Here is a 19,902-nt window from a genome sequence, read left to right on the forward strand (position 1 = left end):
AAAAAAACCACTACTGTACATAATTCAACAAATCCATGAAGATATACAAAAATGACTAGCAGACAGACATCAAAATAGAAATTTATGAAGTATATTTCATCTTATGAACTAAAGATTAGCAAACTTTAAAATTTATTTTGAAACTGGACCTGATAGTATACATATTTAATCTTAGCACTCAGGGAGGCAAAGACAGGCAGATCTCTGAGTTCAAGGTCAGTCTGATTATAGAGACCCTCTCAATAAATAAATACAGATGTTAAACAATCATTTAACATTTTAAAAAACTGAATAATTTACTGACTTAACTGAAGAGGTGATCTGTATATTATTAGGTAAACTGAGAAGTTGAAACCTCTACCTGGCAGAGGTAGTGCACACCTTTAATCCCAACACTTGGGAGGCAGAGCAATCCCTGAGTTCAAGGCCAGCCAAGGCTACAGAGTTCCAAACCTGCCCTAGCTACACAGAAGCCCTGTCTTGAAAAACCAAACAAACAAAATATCTCTAAAAGATACATACTGAAGAGACATTTCTGAGTAAATTGGGATGGGATCAAGCTCTATAAAGACAAAAAAAACAATACTAGCAAAAAATTGCCAGTTACTGAAGCTAAGTGATAGGTACATAGGAGCATCAAACTACCCTGTTACACACTATGTGTACCTTTGAAACTTTACATCATAAATAGGATCTCTAAGCATTTTCCTTTTCCACCACTGGACCTGGGGTGATGGCCACACCTTAGGGCATGGCTTCAGTTGTGCAGATATAACCCCTTATAAAGGAAGAGGAGGAGCTGGCTCCCTCTCTTGGGTTATAGGCAGAACATCCTGAAGGGCAGAGGTTGCACCTCCAGGAAGGAACAGGAAGACCTCGGTGGTTTTATTTACCTCCATTGTGTGAGTATTCCCCAAATAAATACCTGTTAAATCTTTATTTGTGGACTCCTTAAACCCGCCTTCACTTTCCAATCCTTTATTTTTTGTTATTGTGTAAAGGAAAAGGAAGAAAATGAGCCTAATTACAAGAGAGAATTTGCATTAAGAGGCAAAGAATAAAAAATAATTTTGTTTCGGATTGTGGCTAAGGATCAAATCCAAAGTCTTGTTCTACATTGTCAACAGTTTTTTCTATTGAGTTATATTCCCAGTCCTTGGGTTTTTTAATAAGGTCTTGCTATATAGTTCAAGCTGTCAGCAAAACTCAAGATCCGTCTGCCTCCGCCTCATCAGTACTGGATTAATAGACCTTTGCCACCACACAAGGTGCCAAAAGATAAAGTTTAATAGATAATATTAACCTAGGGTCAGAGTGTTCTTCTCTAGGTTGACAGCTAATTTAATCTGAAAAAGAACAAAAATAAATCATACTGAGGGGAAACTAGCTGAAAGGTGTGTGTATAAGAAAAAGAAAAGAAAAATTACTAGCTAGTAACAACCCAGAATCAGAAATAGCAAAAAGACTAAGAACAATGGAAAAATCATGCAAGTACATTCAGGAAAATAGAAGCTGAAACCTGTTCTAAGATCTTAAGAGCTGGAGGAACAAGAGGCCCTAGTAAAAACATAAAGTTATGCCCCAAAACTGAGATAATAATTCCAGAAATTCACAAAAGTAAGTAAATAAATAGAAGAGACCAGAAATCAACATTTTTCGTTATTACCTCAAGTATTCCTCCCTGAGGTTGAAAAGTCTTTTAAGGAAATAAACTTCCAGGTCCTGAGTTCAGTTCTCAGCACTCATGTTGTGTGAGCTCATAACTGCCTGGATTCCAAGGACACAGACATATATACACACATAAAAATAAAGATGAAAGAACCAATCTCAAAATGAAAACCTCCATCTTTTTCTTACTTCAAGAGCAGTTTCTAGCTAGCATTACACAGGATTTGCCAATTATTGTGCAAACTAAAAGGGATCCTACTACTACCAGATTCAGATTTACATTGTGAGGGCTAATTTAATTTACAACTATTTACATGTATCCTTAGGTCCAAGACACCCTACTAAAGACTGATCAGATGAGGACTCTGTACTCAATGACTTTACAATCCAATCATGTAATTAACACATGAACCTAAAGAGCCAAGGCACACAAGAGAAACGGACATTAGAACAGGAGTCTGAAACAAACATGCAGACTCTCAACATGTGGCCATTTTTTTATTATTATTATTTTCATTTATCTTACATACTGACCAGTTTCCCCTCTCTCCTCTCCTCTCCTGCTTCCTCCCTCCACCCACTCCTCCATCTCCACTCAGAAAGGGGCAGGCCTCCCATAAGAGTCAACAAAGCATGGCACATCAAGATGAGACAGAACCAAACTCCTCCCCCTGCATCAAAGTTGGCCAAGACAACCCAGTCATGTGGCCACTTTTAATGAAAAGGAAATACACACATTTCACCAAAGGTAATAGCCATTATTTACTAAATATGCATTTTGCTTAATTTGATATTTTTTTAAAATAAAGTATACCTACTTGGTACATACCATCCTTATGGCAATAGAATTATACAATGTCTAACTCATGTGATCTCATGATCCCTCTTCTGACCCACCAGTGCTACCTTCAAGGTGTCTCTAGATCTAGAATCTAGAGGGAGGATGAATAGATGGCAGCACAGTTACAAGGAAAAATTTCCAAAACACAAGTGACAGGTGGAAGGAAGCAATCTCAGAAGACAGACTAACATTAAGGATACAACAAAGAGTTATAAAAAGTAAGAGGAAATTAAGACTATTCTGAAGAATTATAACAGAATTTCTATATTATCAACTTTCAAAAAGTAATTGTATTGATGTTATTAACTGCTTAAATTCTTGTTGCTTTTATTGTTCTACATTTACTTCTTATTTTGTGTTTGTAAACTACTACTTCCCTTCTGCCACTAGGTGAGTCCCAGGGGTTGAATTCAGGTGGAAGAAGCAGTTTGAGCTAAATCTTACCAGAAGCTAAGAGGGAATTATAAGAAGCAAGCACTCTTGGCAGATGGGACACCTGCAATAAAAAAATGGGCAACAGCATCTAGTCACTATTATCACTGCTGAAACATTCATCTTCTCATGACTGATCAAAATTAATTAAGATGTATTTCCTGCCAGTAAAGAAATGATGGAGTTGATTCTTGACAGGAATACATTAAAAAGTGAAGCCTGATACATTGTATGATTCAGAACCTAGGTTCAAAACCTGGCAGTGCAAATTGGTTAATTAAATCCCAGCTATTTATTTTTATCTCTTTAAAGCCATTTGGTTCCAAAAAGTGTATTTTAAAAAAAAAGTTATAGAAATACTCATTTCTTGTAGTTCTAGAGTCTTATCCTCTTAGACAAAAAAGAAACACATCTAGAAATGAGAAATATCTGCATCAAATAATGACATCATTTGTCAAATCTGACAAAATTTGGTCTGTTGAAAAAGAAAATCTCTCAAAGGTGACCTAATGAGATGATAATGGAGCTGATGATTTGTAAACCAAGTCCCCTCTAGCCTCATCTGGCCAAATAAAGTTTTCTTTTTCCACCAGAAAATCAAACACACAAATTATACGAAAAAAGAAAGCCAAACCCACAAAACATTTTGCAAAACCTGAGATTAAGATGGTTGAGGTAGAACATATCTGTAAGTCCCTTTTAGAATGAGGAGTTGAAGGAAGGCTACTTGAATCCAAAGGTTCCCTAAGTAGTAGTGAAAATCTGCTCTCTCAAAAGAATGAAGACAGAATCACAGATAGCTAGACCCTACCACAGAGCTCTGAAAGACTTTAGAGGAAACAGACTTACTCTATAGTTAAAATGATCAAATTCTTGTTCTTTCATTTAGTGTATGACCTTGGATGCAAACCATTTAACTTTTACTTAAGAAGGAAGCAAAAGCTGGCACACCTTCAATCCCAGCACACAGATCTGAGTTCAAGACCAGCCTGGTCTACACAATGAGTTCCAGGACAGACAAAGCTACATAAAGAAAAACGCTATCTCAACACTACTCACCCACCATCCATAAGATAAGGTAGTATAGAAAAAGGTCTCACTCAGGAGCTTCACATCTCTGCTCATCATAAATTTGGTATCTGTATCCTTGGCAAAAAAATGTTCCTCTTTGATAGATGAAATAAATATTATTTAATCATCTCACTATTAGCTTAGTTACACTGCATATAAGTTAAGAGTTCTGGCTCTATATGTGCACTTGAAGCAGGAACCAAACCCTAGACTCCTTGCCTGATAAGGCAACATTGGATTAAAAAAAGATATTCCACTATTTTTCCTATACTGAGATCCTGAAAATGACTTACAAAGAAATAGAATTTTGGCCTCCTCTAACAATCCTGTACTTAGAAGTCTGAGTAATTTCCAGGCTGGTCCAGGGAGATGGCTCAGCATGTACTAGTGCTAACCACACCAGAGAACCCATATAAAACGCCAGATACAGAGGCAGGCACCTGTAATCTCAACACTATCATGGCAATACAGGTGGCAGATATAGGAGAATCACCCTTAGATGCTTGTGAGTCAGCAGCAAACATAAGAGAGGCCACCTCAGCCAGGCAGTGGTAGTTCACACCTTTAGTCCCAACACTCGGGAGGCGGAGACAGGCAGATCTCTCAAAAGTTCAAGACCAGCCTGGTTTACAAGAGCTAGTTCCAGGACAGGCTCCAAAGCTACACTGAGAAACTGTCTGGAAAAACCAAGAGTGCTGTCTGGAACTGAAAAGGAGAGAAAAAAGTTGAAAGGATTCACTTTTAAAGCAAACCATGGGCTGGAGATGTGGTTCACCAGCAGAGCACTTGTGTAGCATGTGTGGGTGAAACCCTGGGTTCAATTCTCAGTACTATAAAATAAATGAACAAATAGCAACATAGCACAAACATACGTGCAGCATGCATACAGAATTTGCTGGGGGGGGGGTGCATGTCTTTAATCTCAACACTTGAGACAGAGGCAGGTAGATCTCTGAGTTCAAGGCCAGCCTGGTCTATAGAGTTAGTTCCAGGACAACTAGGGCTACACAGTAAAAACCTGTCTCAAAAAACAAAAACTAAAGCCAAACAAACAAAAATTCAAGGATTAAGTCAGGGGTGGTACACACCTTCAATTTTACAGCAAAGGCAAGCAGATCTGTTACTTTGAGGCAAGGCTAGTCTACATAGTAAGTTCCAGGACAGTTAGAGCTACACAGTAAGACCCTATCTCAAAAAGGTTGGTGGGAAGAAGGGGAATATAGAGGGATTTCAATGGGATGCTGGAAACATGGCTCAGAGGTTAAGAGCACTGGCTGCTCTTCCAGGGGACCTCAGTTCAACTCCTAGCACCTACACATGCAGCACACATCTGTCTAATTCCAGTTCCAGGGGCTTCTGACATCTTCACACAGACACATTTAAAACAGCACAGCCCAGTATCAAATTACTTAAGATCCATCACAAACAGAAACAGTCTACGGGCTATTTTACTACAGCCATGATATCCCAGAGTTGTCACTCAGGCTCCACTGTACCTTGTTCTGTTCCACAGTTAACTCAGACTGTAGCATCTAACAGCAGATTAAACTCCTTGTGCTATAGTTTAGTTACAAATTACATAATTGTGAGCTAATTAACACCCAAGCCTAGATTTCTAAAGTAGAAGTGAGTAGTGACAACCCATGCCTCAGGATTCACAGGTGAAAATGCAGAGCCCTTCAAACATTGCTTGAGTAACAGCAATTGATTAAATATCTGCCATTTGTTTCACTTCGGCCTTCCTACCCTATTCTCCAAAAATCTGATTATATTTGAGGCTCAACCTAGAGGAAACTGGATCTATTTCTAATCTTTACACAATTTACTCAAGTTGTTAAGATCTTACCTGTCTGTCTACTGTCAGTGGTCTCAGCAGCCAAGGCTGCAATGCCATTTTGTTTCAGTAAATTAATATGACTTAGATAACTGTGAGTCCAATTACTTGTAAGCTGTAGCCTACACCCCACATGGGCATGCAAGTGAGAAAACAATCTTGACTGGAATGCAGGAAGGAACATAGTTCTAATCTGATTTTGCTAAAAGTTAACATACCAGATACAATCTTAGATTCCCTATCATTTATAGTGTAGTATTTATAGTATTACTAACTATAAATGTGAGTAAACTTGGTATAGGTAACATGCTAGAGGCTGACAGTAACCATTTTAAAGGATGCTGATCCATGAAATAGTAAAAATTTAAGCCAACCTATTTTGCCAAATATAAAATAAACATAAACTACTTTATAGTTTCAGGGGCAGAGATAAAATAAAAACTCATTCTATTCAGAGGACTTTAAATTTTCTCTTTTGTTTAGCACTAAGGAGATTAAGTAAAATGAGGATCTGCCTAAATTTCTAAGTGATACATTCTCTTAGTACATCATCTAGAATAAAGCTATATGAACATATAGGTGAGGAATTCATTCAGGCTTCACTGAATAAATTCACAGTGGTCTTCAGATTTCTTGTGTTACAGAGCCCCAACCGCCCCCTATTCCAAGCAAAATATAAACTTTGTGTCTTGGCTTGTATTACATTTAATTTATAGAGTTGTGCTGTCTTAGTGACAGCAACTAGTCACATGTGACTAATTTAAATTCAATAAAATGGAAAGTTGGGGGAGCTCACTTCACTACCTTGCATGTTGGTGTCTTGCAACTCCAACATTGTAGCTATTCCTGGGCATCTGCTGTACCAGCTACCAGCTGCCATGAGCTAGCCTGGTAGGCTACACTCGCCGCCAAGTTCTGAGCAGCTGCATGCCAATGGAAGCCAGGTGCCCAGGCACAGATGGAGTTCTTATATCAGGCCAGCCTCCCATGCTTTGACATGACGCCCTATTCAGGAAAAATATCTGTACCACAATAGAAAACAACAGGTACAGCTGCTGCACTTCAGCTCTGCCACCAAAGATGCCTTTATGTACCAAGGGAGTACAACTGTGGAGCCTGGTAGTGTCGGGGCCCTGAGGACTCTGATTCTATTGGATGACCATGATGTTCCAAGGAGACCTCATGAAAACCCAGTGCCACATACTAGAATGGACAGTGACATGCAGAAGCATTCATTAAGTGACAGAGATGACCCACTTGACAATTGGGGCTAGATACCATGTGACAGAAGGTGAGAGAGCTCAAGAAAATAGCTCACACTGGGGAAATAGACTAATGAGAAGGGACTGAAGAGACCTGTTATAGTAGACAAACTGATGTGAGAAGCAAGAAATCTCCTTAGGAAACCCATTCCTCAAATCACTGTGACACATTAGGACCCTAAGGAAGGGTCTCTCATCTCAGCTGATCAGCTAGAGACCCCTCAAGAATACCTACTATATGGTTCTAAGAGACAGCCACACTATAGATTTTTCTTTGGGCCACCAGATCACCAAAAAAAAAAAAAAAAAAAAAAAACCACAGAATTAATAATTAACACATCTATATTATTCTATGTTTTGTCTCATGGCTTTTTACCTATCTTCCATCTCATACCTCCGACTTCTTCTCCATGTCCTCTGGCATCTCTCTCACACTAAGATTCATCTCCTCTTTCTCTCTCTGCCCCAAAGTCCCATCTAACCTCTTCCCACCTAGCTATTGGCCATTCAGCTCTTTACTAAAACAATCAGGCACCTTAGCAAAGACACATCTTCACAGTATACAAAAAGGTAACCTATTAAAAGCCGGTTATGACAAACAGCTACCATATTGGACAAGAAAGGAGTTTGTTAGAAACTTGGAATCAAAACATTCCGTGACCTCCTCTGCTTAGTGGCAACTGAGAATCCCTTGTCCTGACTTCCTGGACCTAGCATTCTGACCTACCTGTTGAAGCTGAAGCCTTTTCTTACATGGCATGCTCTACAGAAGTGGGCCATAACAAAGTAGATTGCTTCTGCACAATGTCCCTGGAAAGTCAAAGCCTAAGTCTACAGAGGACATTCAACGGAAGTATTAGCCCTACTTCAGGAGCAAGGCAAATTAATTACATTTTTTACTAATTCATCCATTTCTTTTAAAAAGAATACTTAAAGTGAAAATGTTTTACTCTTACCTTCATATAAGTATCTGTAGTGAGACTCATTTTCAGAAGACATCCATGCACTGCAAATGCTTCTCCCTTCCTAGGAATAGATTCATCTAATCTGAACATGTACCTTCTTAGGCTAGCACAATTTAGGAAAAAGCCATTCCTGCAGACTTGTCTTACTTCTCTTCCATTAATGCCTGGGTAACAGAGATAACTTTCTATCCGCTATACCACAGCTAAGTCTAAACTGCCTTTGATTCCAATAGTCAGAGGCTTTAAATAGCCATAAAGGTATCAGTGTATTAATATGTTCCTTCATTTATCCCATTGCTGATCCTACCAAGAGGCCTTTCTTTGAGGTGTTATGAATGACTGTTGAAACATTCAGGCCATCCTATGGACCACTAACTCAAGAAATCAAAGAGTCCCTTCCTCATTAGGAATTATTCAATATCACAGTCTTAAGGAAATACAAACACTGAAAAAGTAATGAGCCCCAGCCATGGAATTTGGTGTGTGTGTGAGGGGGGGAGGCATAGTCTTAAACAGCTAAGTTACTACAAAACTAGTTTTAAGTGTTGTACAAATGTCATGATTATAAACTTAACAAGATTATTATGATCAGTCAATTTATCTTATTCTTGTCAACAATTTGATTTGGGGGATATATCAGTACCAGGCCTAGTTGTTTACTTTTTGGGTTTTTTGTTTTATTTTTGTTGAAGAAAGGTTTTGCTATGTGGCCCAAGTTGGCTCAAAGTTGCAGTCCTTATGCCTATAGCTGGGGTTATAGGCATAAGTATTATTTTATACAACTCTAGACCTTATAGATAAGGACACTGGAGAAAGTTGCAACATCTATCTAGCTAAAGTGTTGATCTCTAAAAGTATCTGAAGTCCAGTGTCTCTAACTGATGAACATATGAACTATAAACATCTTTCATTCTTTCTTAAGTATGAGGCTCAACAAAGTCAAACTTCAAATCTTGTTCTATTCCACTGACTCTGAAACTATAGTATGCATCAGATCACCTAGAATTCTGCTTAAAAATACAGACTGGAATGCTGTAGGTCTAGGCAAGGGCCATGGAATTCTATTTCCAACAAGTTTTTAGACAATGCTAATGATCAGGCAGGCAGAAAACTATACTCCAAGAACTATCACTGTTCTAATCATATTCTTCCACTTAAATCAACACCATTACTAGCTAAAGACCTCAACTAATTTAATGACCTCTATAAACTGTATCTTTAGTACTCTACTGTTTACTTAAAGCCCTCCCTTTAACCATTGTAGGGCAGGAGAGATGGCTCATCAGCAAGAGCACTTGCTGCTATCCCAGAGGACCCAAGCTTGGTTCCCAGCACCCAGCTTCAGTAACATCAGCTCTAGGGATCCACACCCTCCTGCTTCATTCAGAGGACACTTGCACACACATGTCAAAGACATACAGACATAAAAGTAAGTAAAAATAATTATACTTTTTAAATGAAACAAACTCTAGTTTTCTGAGCTCTAATCAGTCACCCCATCCAAAAAGATGACCTCAAAATTAAAAGGCTTATTAAATATGGAAATAGAAGGACCAGGATTCTGGGAGTAAATCCTCAATGAAAGATAGAATTATCTTTTTTTTTTTTTTTTTTTTCTTTTTTAAGCAAGGTAAGCCCAGGTTTGCCTCAAACTATTTAGCCAAGGATGCCCTTGAACTTCTGATTTTCCTTCCACCTTCTTCACATACTGGCAATATAAGTATACAACATCACACCTGGTACAGTATTTACTTAACCCAGATTGGAGTTGGCATTAAGCTTTTATAAATGTTCATTGAAAAGCAGTGTTTTGGTATTTTAAAAACTTCCTTGGACTATAAGCAACTAGTAACCACTGAGAGAGGGAGAAGTAGTCTCTCTCAGAAATGAACCTTCCCCCAAATTGGTTATATATCACAAAATGGTCAGCTCTGAAATCATATATACACAAGCACATACACACACACACACACACATGCACACAAGCATACACCCTTGTAAGCCTTGTAGTTTGACTAACAGAATATCTTAATCTAATGAAGCAAAATATACACCCTTGCCAATTAAGATAGTGAGGGCCTAACAGAAACCTCCATTTCTCTTTATGGGCCAGCAGCACTAATGAGGACCATGTGGGCTTCTTGAATGCACAATAAGAACAGATTTTCAGTATGACATAATATAGAACCAACTTCTAGGAGTAAGACTAGGATCATGTATCTCTACCAAGCACTCATACCTTACAAGCCTGAAAAAATATTAGACCTACAGGTTAAGACTAGAATTGGGACTGGAATAAAGTTCTATTAACTATTTCAAAGATCTACCTGTTGAGCAAATGATTGAGAATTCCATCCAATTTGCGTTCCCTTAAACTCTCTACATCTACATTCAACAGTGTGTAAAAAACCTAAAAAAAAAAATACAACTCTACATTTTCCTACACAGATGTTAATAAAACCATACATCATTAAGATTCATCTTCCTAGTTTTTCCCATGTATTTTAAGAATCATTTTTCCATGAAAAAAACCTTTTGAAGGCTTTAAGGATTTCTTAAAATTGGACCCCATTCTATAACTGCCAGCTGCTATAACCTACCAGCAACTGAATATTAATTTTGCAGTCTGAGCCTGTTGTCTTCCTGATCATATTAGGTTTAATCTAATAGACACTAGTGAAGCACTGCTAAATGATTTTTATTTCCTTAGAGTAGTATTTTAAAAATAACAAATTCAAAGACAATTCAATATTCAGCATTAACTAGACTTATAAGCCACTGTGAAAATTTCTTGACTATGTAATTTTTTTTCACTCACAAATACCTATCTTCTCATACAACTTTGCTACCAAATTCTTTAATATAAAATTAATTTAGGGGTTGTTTCTTGTTTTTGCAGTACTGGAGACTGAACCTAGAAGCTTACATATACTAGGCAAGTGCTCTATGCTGAGCTGTATTGACAGCCTTTTTTTTTTTTAAACAGACAGAAGCAACTCTGCAATGAAGAGTACAAAACCAACCAAAAGTGTGCAGGGGCAAAGTGGCAGAATGGGTGAAATGGTTAATGGCATGAGTACAGGAGTACCTTATGAGGGCCAGGGTCTATTTCTCTCTGAAGTATATGAGCAGCTATAGGGAAATGAATGAGCAGACACAGAGAAGCAGAATCTCTACTTTGGGCCTTGAGGCTTCCTGTATTTCCATAGGCTCAACTAGTCACAGAGAAATGAAATCTGGGAAAGCGAAAAAAGCAGACAAGCCACCATGTGGTATTCTGAGCTATCATCAGGCTTAAGCCTGGTGTGACATAAAAGGAGTACAATGGGCACAGAACAGGAAGCTCAATTAAGGCAAGGCAAAAATGTAACCAATTCTAGTTATAAAGTACAAATTTATTGTGTAAATATCAGGAAGAATTAGAACATTAACAGGAAATGCCAGTGAGAGATAATACCAAAACTAGCACTACTCCAAATCTAACATTGATAAAGATCTTCTGGGGTGTGGCAGTACCTGCTTATAATAATCACAACACTCAAGAGGAAGAGGCAGCCTGGTCTACTTAGTGAGTTCAGAGTCAGCCAGGGCTACATCTCAAAGGAAAAAAAAAAAAAAAAAACAGAAAAAACAGAAAAACAAAGACCCATTTTAGAATACATGTAATCTCACTGAAGTTTAAAGTGGAGTGTGAAGAACTGTCCCATTCTTATATAATCCATAATAGTCTATGAACAGAAAATGTTAAGCTGAGAAGACCAGGGACCAGAACAAGTTTCAGAGTGAGAACAAGGACTTACCTAGATATTTTTTTTTCTGAATTTTCCAATTTCTTTATATGACAACACTCTATATCACCAACGTTTAATACCAGTCTGGTTCCAGCCTTAATACTAAAGAATCTCAGAGTAAAGGACAGGCTGTGACCACTGTACTAGGAAGTTTACTGATTACAACCCTTTCTAGAATCTGCACCAAGGCAAGTGCTATCAAAATGGAGAGGTGAGAATGGAAAAGGTATAAAAAGTTTTCTTCCTGGCCTCCAGTTCTCCACAAATCTAAAAAAAAAACCTCTACTATTCCCATTCAATTCACATTTAATAAAAAGTATTTTGTTAAGAACTTTTGTCAGGTATTGGTGGTGCGTGTCTTTAGGGAGGCAGAGGCAGGTGGATCTCTATGAGTTTGAGGCCAGCCAGGTCTCAAAGAAACAAAAAAACTCTTAATCAGTCCCCCTCTTTCCACCTCTGTTGCTAATTAAGGGCACAACTACCAACTACAAAGAAATATGAGAGATACCATAAAGAGATAGGTAAACTTAGCCAGGAGGTGATAGCTCACACCTTTAGTCCCAGCACACTGGAGACAGAGGCAGGTGGACCTCTGTGAGTTTGAGACCAGCCTAGTCTACAAAAGCTAGTTTCCAGGACAGGCTCCAAAACTACAGAAAAACCCTGTCTCGAAAAACCCAAAAATAAAAAAAATTTAAAAAAGAGATGGATAGGTTTAGGCTTTTTTGCTTTGATTTGTTTTGTTTCAAACTTTCTCTGTGTAGCCCTGGCTGTCCTGGAACTTGATCTATAGACCAGATCAGATTCCAACTCTAAGATCTGCCTGCCCCTGCCTCTCCCTCCTGAGTGCTAGGCACAAAAGTGTGTGCCACCACCACCTAGTTAAATTAAGATGTCTTAAGCAATTGATACAAACCAGCCAGATCAGTCTTTTTCCAATCAGTAACATGTCTATAAAAGTTCATCACTGGGCATTCAGAAATGATGACAAGGCTTAAAAATGAATTTTTATTAAGTCTCAAAAAGATGTATTAAGTCTACTGTAATTGGAGTGTAGTGGAACACTCAGGAGACAGCTCAACCTGAACTACACATCCAGTAAGGCTCTGTCTCAAAACAAAATACCTAAACCCTTAGATCAAGAAGAGAACTAGATAGTACAAATAGGAACAATATAAAGGATACTGGGACCAAGGTTTGGCTAGTTCTTGACTCTTAAAATACAGGAAATCTAGCTGGGCTTGGTGGTACACACCTTTAATCTCAGGGTTTGGGAGGCAGAAGCAGGTGGATCTCTGAGTTTTAGGCCAACCAGATCTACATAGAGAGTTCCAGAGTAACCAGACACAGATCTTGGGCCTGTGAGATGGCTCAGCAGGAAAAGGACTAAGCAGCCAAGCCTCACAATGTGATCCCACTGGTGGAAGAAGAGAACTAACTCTGGCAAGGGTCATCTGACTAGATGGCACATTTGCTTGTAGGCTATGTATATACACATACCACCACCACCCATGTGTGCCAGCAAACACACAAAGCAAATAATAACTATTACAAAAACAAAGGAAAAACTAGGGAGTTGTTAGAATTCCAAAGTGTCTCTTAAGTTTGTTCTATCTATATAACAAAGACAGGTAAGACAGGTAACACTGTCTGCTTTAACACTGTTCCTAGCATTTGTCTAGATGAATCTCTGGTCACTTCAATCCACAGAAACATGCAAAAAATGTTGATTCAAAAATAGGAAGGGGTGCATAACAACAACTACAAAATGAAATGGGAATTAGTATTTTGGTAGAGATGCAGATAAAAAATACTATGTGTTTCAGAAAGTCTCAAGGATGGTACAAAAAGAGGTGAAGAAGATGGTAGTAAGGTGAATGTAACTAAAACCAGGACAACAAATTAAAGATGAGTTCCTACTAAAAATAAATAAAAACTCTACCAAAATTTTGAGATATAACTGTCAACACATATTTTGATATGAGCAGCCTAAGTCAATAATCTGTAATGCATCCTAAAAGCATTACTTGAAAACATGTATTTAGGGTATTTCTTAAACATATGCAACAGATGCCATACTAAACAATACCCACTACCATTCCAGAAAACTATAAGACATTTCCTCTAACAGTACCAAAATATTTCTATGCTCCCCTCCCCCACCCCCAATTTTGTGTTGTCCTGTAATTTAGTCTATAGACAAGGCTGGCCTTGAACTCAAAGGGATCACCTGCCTCGAATGCTGAGGATAAGGGTGTGCACCACCACAGCCCAGCACATGAGTTTCTGCTTTAAGCATTTTCTTTCCTAATCAAGCCTTGGCCACTGCTGCCCTCCACCCTTCTTTACCCCATTCTAAAGTGCCCAGGCTCACACTATCAGCACTGCACACTGTCAGCATTTAGATAGCCAAGAGGAAGAGCGGAAAATAAATTAATTCTTCCAAACAAATGGCTTCAGTTTTAGAGTCCCTACCTATTTCAGCTACTGGGCTGAAGCCACAGAAATAGAAAGGTGCTTCTCAAACTTCAGATTTACAAAGAATGAAAATAGAGAACAACCCCCAACACACATGCACACACACAGTCTGTAACTTCAACCCTAAATTCAGCATCTTAGGGTGATTTCAATTGTTTGCCCAAATGCCTTTATTTCACAAAGTTAGTAGATTAGAAGTAATCAAGGTATAAACAGATAATTTAAACCACAGAATAGAGAATTTCACTCAAGGGCTTCCACTTTTAAACGCCAACAAATATGTTTTTACCATTCCTTCAAATTGAAACAACAAAGACAAACAAACAACACACCCACAAACCACCTCTGGGTTTGACACCAAATACTTAACAGCCAGCATTTGCAGTCTCAAGGTAATAATTATACTTGAAATTCAATTTAAAGTTAACCTAGAACCTTTAAAATTAGAGTTCAACATAGTTTCATAGGAGAAAGATGCAATCCCTCACACAACACACTTCTAGGGAAATGACTAGTTTGAATTAGTTTTACTTGACATCTAATAAATGGCAAAAGTTATTGAAACTCTGTAATATAGATGTCCAACCTGTATGCATAATACAATTTCACAATAATGTGGTCTCCAAATATGACATGCATTCAGAGAGAATGACAAAATCATTTCCCATACCACAATCAAATAGAAGACAACTGTTGCTGTACTAATATAGAGTTTTTCTAACATAGTTACATATTTTTTTAAACTTTCCCATGCCACACACACTAAAAAAGAAGAAAACAGCCTAATTTTGGCATATTAGACCTAAAACAGATTAACTATAAAATAAAAATCCCTGCCATTCATACAAATATCTATTACTTCACTATACCCAGAATAAATCAATAACCTTTCAGACTTTCAAAATCTTTGATTTTTATGCTGACAGGAAAAAGACTCAACTTTCCCAACACTGAGCTATTGATTTATGTAAAATTTGGGGAACAACTTTGGGTTATTTTCCAGTTTATACTACCTACTTACTAAAGAAAAGTAGAAGTCAGTGGGTTAGAAATATTACCTCGTTTTTCTCTTTTAAACCATGAGGTTTTTCCTGATTTCTTTAATAACTCCTGAATTTTCTGGTTTTACCAGAAATACCCAGGCTGAAATTTGTGATATCTGATATATTCCAAGATAGTAGCAGCTTACTAACTTCAAATAAGGTCCAGCAAAGAGTCTGGCTGCAGTGTAAAAAGAAATACTTCACTGGAACCTGATAATTAAATATGTCCAGATACAGTCTAAAGGTTTCCAGATTTCATTTGGAAAGACTACCAGTTTTCAGCTTTAAAATGATGACAATTTCAGAGCTACATCATGAGCCTTCTCATTGCCTACCCCAACTCATACCCACCAGACAGCAAGCACAAAAGCACAAATATTAGGATCAAACTAATTCCCCTCGTCCAAATTAAACCCACTAAGCCTACCTAGAATCAATACATGTTGTCAAATCATAATATGAAGGAGTCAAGTATTTTACTTTGATGCAGGGAGAAGAGGGAGCTCCATAACTTCAGTAAGACAGGCAGTGACTTCAAGTCTTTGAAACAGAAAAGGATTACCAGCACCTAAAACTGATGTTATCAATGGTACAGCTAGGCATCCTTCCTGGGCAGTACTGGAATAATGACTCAGACTCACTATGGTTAGTACTACTGACAAAAGGAATCTTTTTCATTTAGGTGAAAGGGAAGTATGAAGTACAGGCTGTGTTCCTGAAACTCCTAGCTCATTGTTAACATCTTAAATACAAACATACTACACAAATAACCCTTCCATAGCAGTTGCATATGGTCCAGAATGTTCTAAATTTCACACAAAAGGCCATAATTTTTTTAAGTACTGTAAAGAATGAGCTCCACGGCAGGGAAAAATTCTTTTACATCTTAGAGGATTCAGGCAAACAAAATAAGGGATATGTGAAGTTGCAACTAAGCTGTATACTGCTTCAGAATCACTTAAAATCATATTTAAGTAAATATCCTCTCACTATAAAGATCAACTAAGAAGCCAGAGTATAAAAACTGTTTTTTATTTTTTAAATTGTCTTTCATATTTACTCAATCAATCACTAGTTAACAATGTACTACTTGATAGAACAAGCAGTTACTGAAACTACATGTAGACAATACCCACAAAGATATTTACTACAGCATCAGAACCTTAAGGGACACAAAAGTGCTTTTCCCTTCAAAAATTTTGTAAGAACTAAGTGGTGTGCCATTGATTCCTGCCCCCGTAACTACTCTCAAAACAGGAACCCAGAGATAACAGTACCTAACTCATAAGGGTCCTTCCAAAGAATAAATTAGATGAACCAGAAAAGGAGTTGAGGTGCAAGCAGAACAGTTAAGGGGTGCTCAATAAACACTAAACATCATTGTTGGAAAATGTGACTATATCCTAAAAGTTTACAGAGGCAGTTTAATTCTCTAAAAAAAAAAAAAAAAAAAAAAAAAAAAAAATGCAAAGATAACAGACTCAGCCAATACTCATGCACATATTCAATAGCTCCTTTCTATTATTTAGATGAGAACTACTATGGAAGTTAAACTTAAGAGGAAAAAGGCTCAAGTTTGTTTCATCACTAAACACATCACCTACCAGACCCATTAAGAAGCAAATTACTGTTTTTATTATTAAACTCTTATCTTCCTTCAGAGAGCCAATTCTTGCATCCACACCTATCACATTCTTTGCCCATCTATATATATGCTAGATGGTTTTCTAAATTCAAAAGGTCTCATGTCCCTTTTAAAAGCCTGATAGGATGGACAAATACACCGAAGAAACAGTCCAATCCCTGACAATTCTCAGCAGAGTCTTGTAAAACACCCTGCTCAGTCACCTCTGAGAAATTTCCCCACCCCCAGATAAAATTAAGTTCTTTATACTCTCAAAGCATTTTGGGTACACATATGCTCCAACACCTACCTTGTAATTAACTAATTATGACTCCCCCAATAGCAAGACTGAGATGTGGTTACTGACTCAATTCTAGCACTAAGCACAGTATCTGGCATATATTAGGTGCTCAAGAAAAGCCATGCTTTACTTAGATTCTTTCCTGACTCAGTATCATCTCTTTTTGGATGGCCCGCTTAGAAATACAAATGTAAGGCTGCTCTCAATTGGACAGGCCAATAAACTTCACCAGAAAAACCTATTCAATGGCTTCTCCCACTAAAGTTTCCAAGAACCAAAACTCAACTAAACACAATCATGTACCATCCAAATCAGTGGGAATTTCCAGTATACAACAAAGGGATTGCTGAAAAGCTTATACATGTGGGCTTCTTACTGGGGTGGTGGGAATACCCACCAACACATTCTTCCCTGGGTAGCTTTAGTGAAAATATTAAAAAAAAAAAAAAAAAAAAAAAAAAAAAAAATCAAAACCATGAAGATGTGAGGGAAGCTAGTTAACTCCTGAAATATGGAAGCTTTGGAGAAGAACGAACAGGAAGACAGGAGTGGGGACTGGCCACTCTTTGTTTCAATAAATAAAATCTTTTCAAAACTCCTATCACCCCATAGAAAAGGCCAGCACACCAGGTCCAGATGAGCAGCTCAGCAGCCTTTTTCAGGACAAGTACACTAAACAGTGTCTCCTAAAAAACAAAACAAAACAAACAAAAAAACTGCCTTGGGAACCCTAGCCACAAAGTTCTGCTCACTAATACTTTTAATTTTTTAAAGAAAATCAATATGCTCAAGTTGAAAGCTCACACTAGGTGACAGACACACAGACAACTTGAAAACTTTTTAAAGGGAGGTATCTTTGCAAAGAACACAACTTGGGAAAACAATCCTAAAATAAATACAAAGAACCCCACAAAAGGTGGCTTTAGTTTCTTTGAACCATAATTGCTACCATAAACATCTCACCATTAAAAAAAACAAAAGACAAAGAAAAAAAAAAAAAAAAGACGGAAAAAACACACAAAACCCTGCAGCTGCCTAAGGGAATCTTTCATTCTGGAAGCAGAAAAAAAGCAAGCAAACATGATGCAGAAAGCGAATAACTTCCAAAATAAAGTTGTATTTAGAAAAAAAAAAATAAGAATTTAGTCTCCAAGCCTTCCCTCTCGGGTGAGGTCGGCGATTTATATGGCTCTGCTCTGCAGAAGGCTCTTTCTGGACAGCTCAAGGAAGGAGCCGAGGGAGGGAGAAAAAGACACAGGCACAGAAAGGAGAGGAGACAGAAAAAGAAAATGGCGCAGAGACTAAGTCCCGACCGTCGACAAGGCGACTTTCCCGGGAAGAATCCCGGCGGAGGAAGGCCGCCCGAAACCCAGCGACTAGCGACGCGGGGTCTCCGTTGTCCCCTCTGGCGAAGGCCGTGATCTGGGGGTGCTGAGACCCCGGGAAAGGGGGTCTAGAGACGGCCCGATGGGAACAATGGGGCCGGTGAGCGAGGAGCCGGGACTTAGTCTCTGGGACGCCATGTCTGTCCTCTGCCCGGGTCCGGCCCGGCGCGGGGGAGGCGGCCGGCGGCGTGTGGGGACACTCGGGGCGGGGCAGGGGGGCACACTCACCATTCAATCGGAAATCCGCTTCAATCTGAGGAAAGAAAAAAAAGGAGGGAAGATGAAACAACCGGCACATGAAGCCCCGGGGCGGCGGGCGATAGCGCGCGGCCGGGGGTCGGGGGCCGGGCCCACCCGGCGCCCCGGAACCCGGAGCCCCCGAACGGCCTCCCCGGGGCTGCCATCCCCCCCCAAACTCCAACTTGACGGCTCCGCCCGGGGCCCGGCCATCCCAGCAGCTACAGCCGGCCGCCCTTCACCGAGGACTCGGGCCTGTCAACGCGACGCGGCCGGGGCGGGGGCTGAGCCGGGAGGCCGGCGGCGAGGCTGGGGGGCCCGCGGATCGCACCTGAGAGTCGTTGTGGAGATGGTCCCCGCTCATGTCGGCCGGCGAGCGAACGCTGAGGGCTGAGAGGCAGCGCGGGGGAGAGACACGGACGGTCGGGGCGGCCTGAGCAGGCGGACGGAGTTCCCGACAGGCACGAGCAGACGGCGACGGCAGCCACGGGCCTGTGACTCCCCGAGCAGCTGAGGAGACGAAGACGGCGGCGGTGGCGGCGACGCTGACAGACTGCCCGGCGGGCGGGCGGGCGAGCGAGCGGGCGGGCGGGCGGCGAGAGCAGACCCCCAGCAGTTGTGTAACAGCCTAAGTTCGCATTTCCCCTCACTGCGCCTGCGCGGCCGCTTTTAAATGGGACGTCAGCGACGTCAGAGCTCGTGGAAAAGGACTGAGGGTTGCGGCGGGTCTCTTCCAGGTCCCGGAGGCAGAGCCGGTTTTTGCCTTGCAGGTTCCGCCCCTTCATTTGCATATCGACTTGATCACGCCCACTCCTCTGCTTCGCTGCAGGCTCGCGTTCTCGGAGGCGGGACACTGGCTCTGGGCATTGCGCAGGCGCGCCGCGGACACCGCCTCTGGACCCGGGACACCGGCACAGCCACGTGGTAGGCCTTTAAAGGCCGCGGCGGGACCCATCTGGACCAGGCAAGG

At 39.8% G+C, this 19,902-nt stretch overlaps 1 protein-coding gene across 1 annotated transcript in view; it reads right to left on the minus strand.

Annotated features, from left to right (window-relative positions):
• The window catches only part of Top1 (DNA topoisomerase I), an 86,745-nt gene extending 67,205 nt beyond the window's left edge, over positions 1-19,540 (minus strand). The window contains exons 1-2 of the mRNA XM_051187354.1: positions 19,264-19,540; positions 18,924-18,948 (exon numbers count right to left, since the gene is read on the minus strand). Coding sequence (XP_051043311.1) covers positions 18,924-18,948; positions 19,264-19,296 — 58 coding nt within the window. The 5' untranslated portion in view covers positions 19,297-19,540. The remainder of the gene's footprint in view (positions 1-18,923; positions 18,949-19,263) is intronic.
• Positions 19,541-19,902: the final 362 nt, after the last annotated feature.

The sequence above is a fragment of the Phodopus roborovskii genome, unplaced genomic scaffold (assembly GCF_943737965.1).
Source record: "Phodopus roborovskii unplaced genomic scaffold, PHOROB, whole genome shotgun sequence".
Classification (NCBI taxonomy): Eukaryota; Metazoa; Chordata; class Mammalia; order Rodentia; family Cricetidae; genus Phodopus; species Phodopus roborovskii.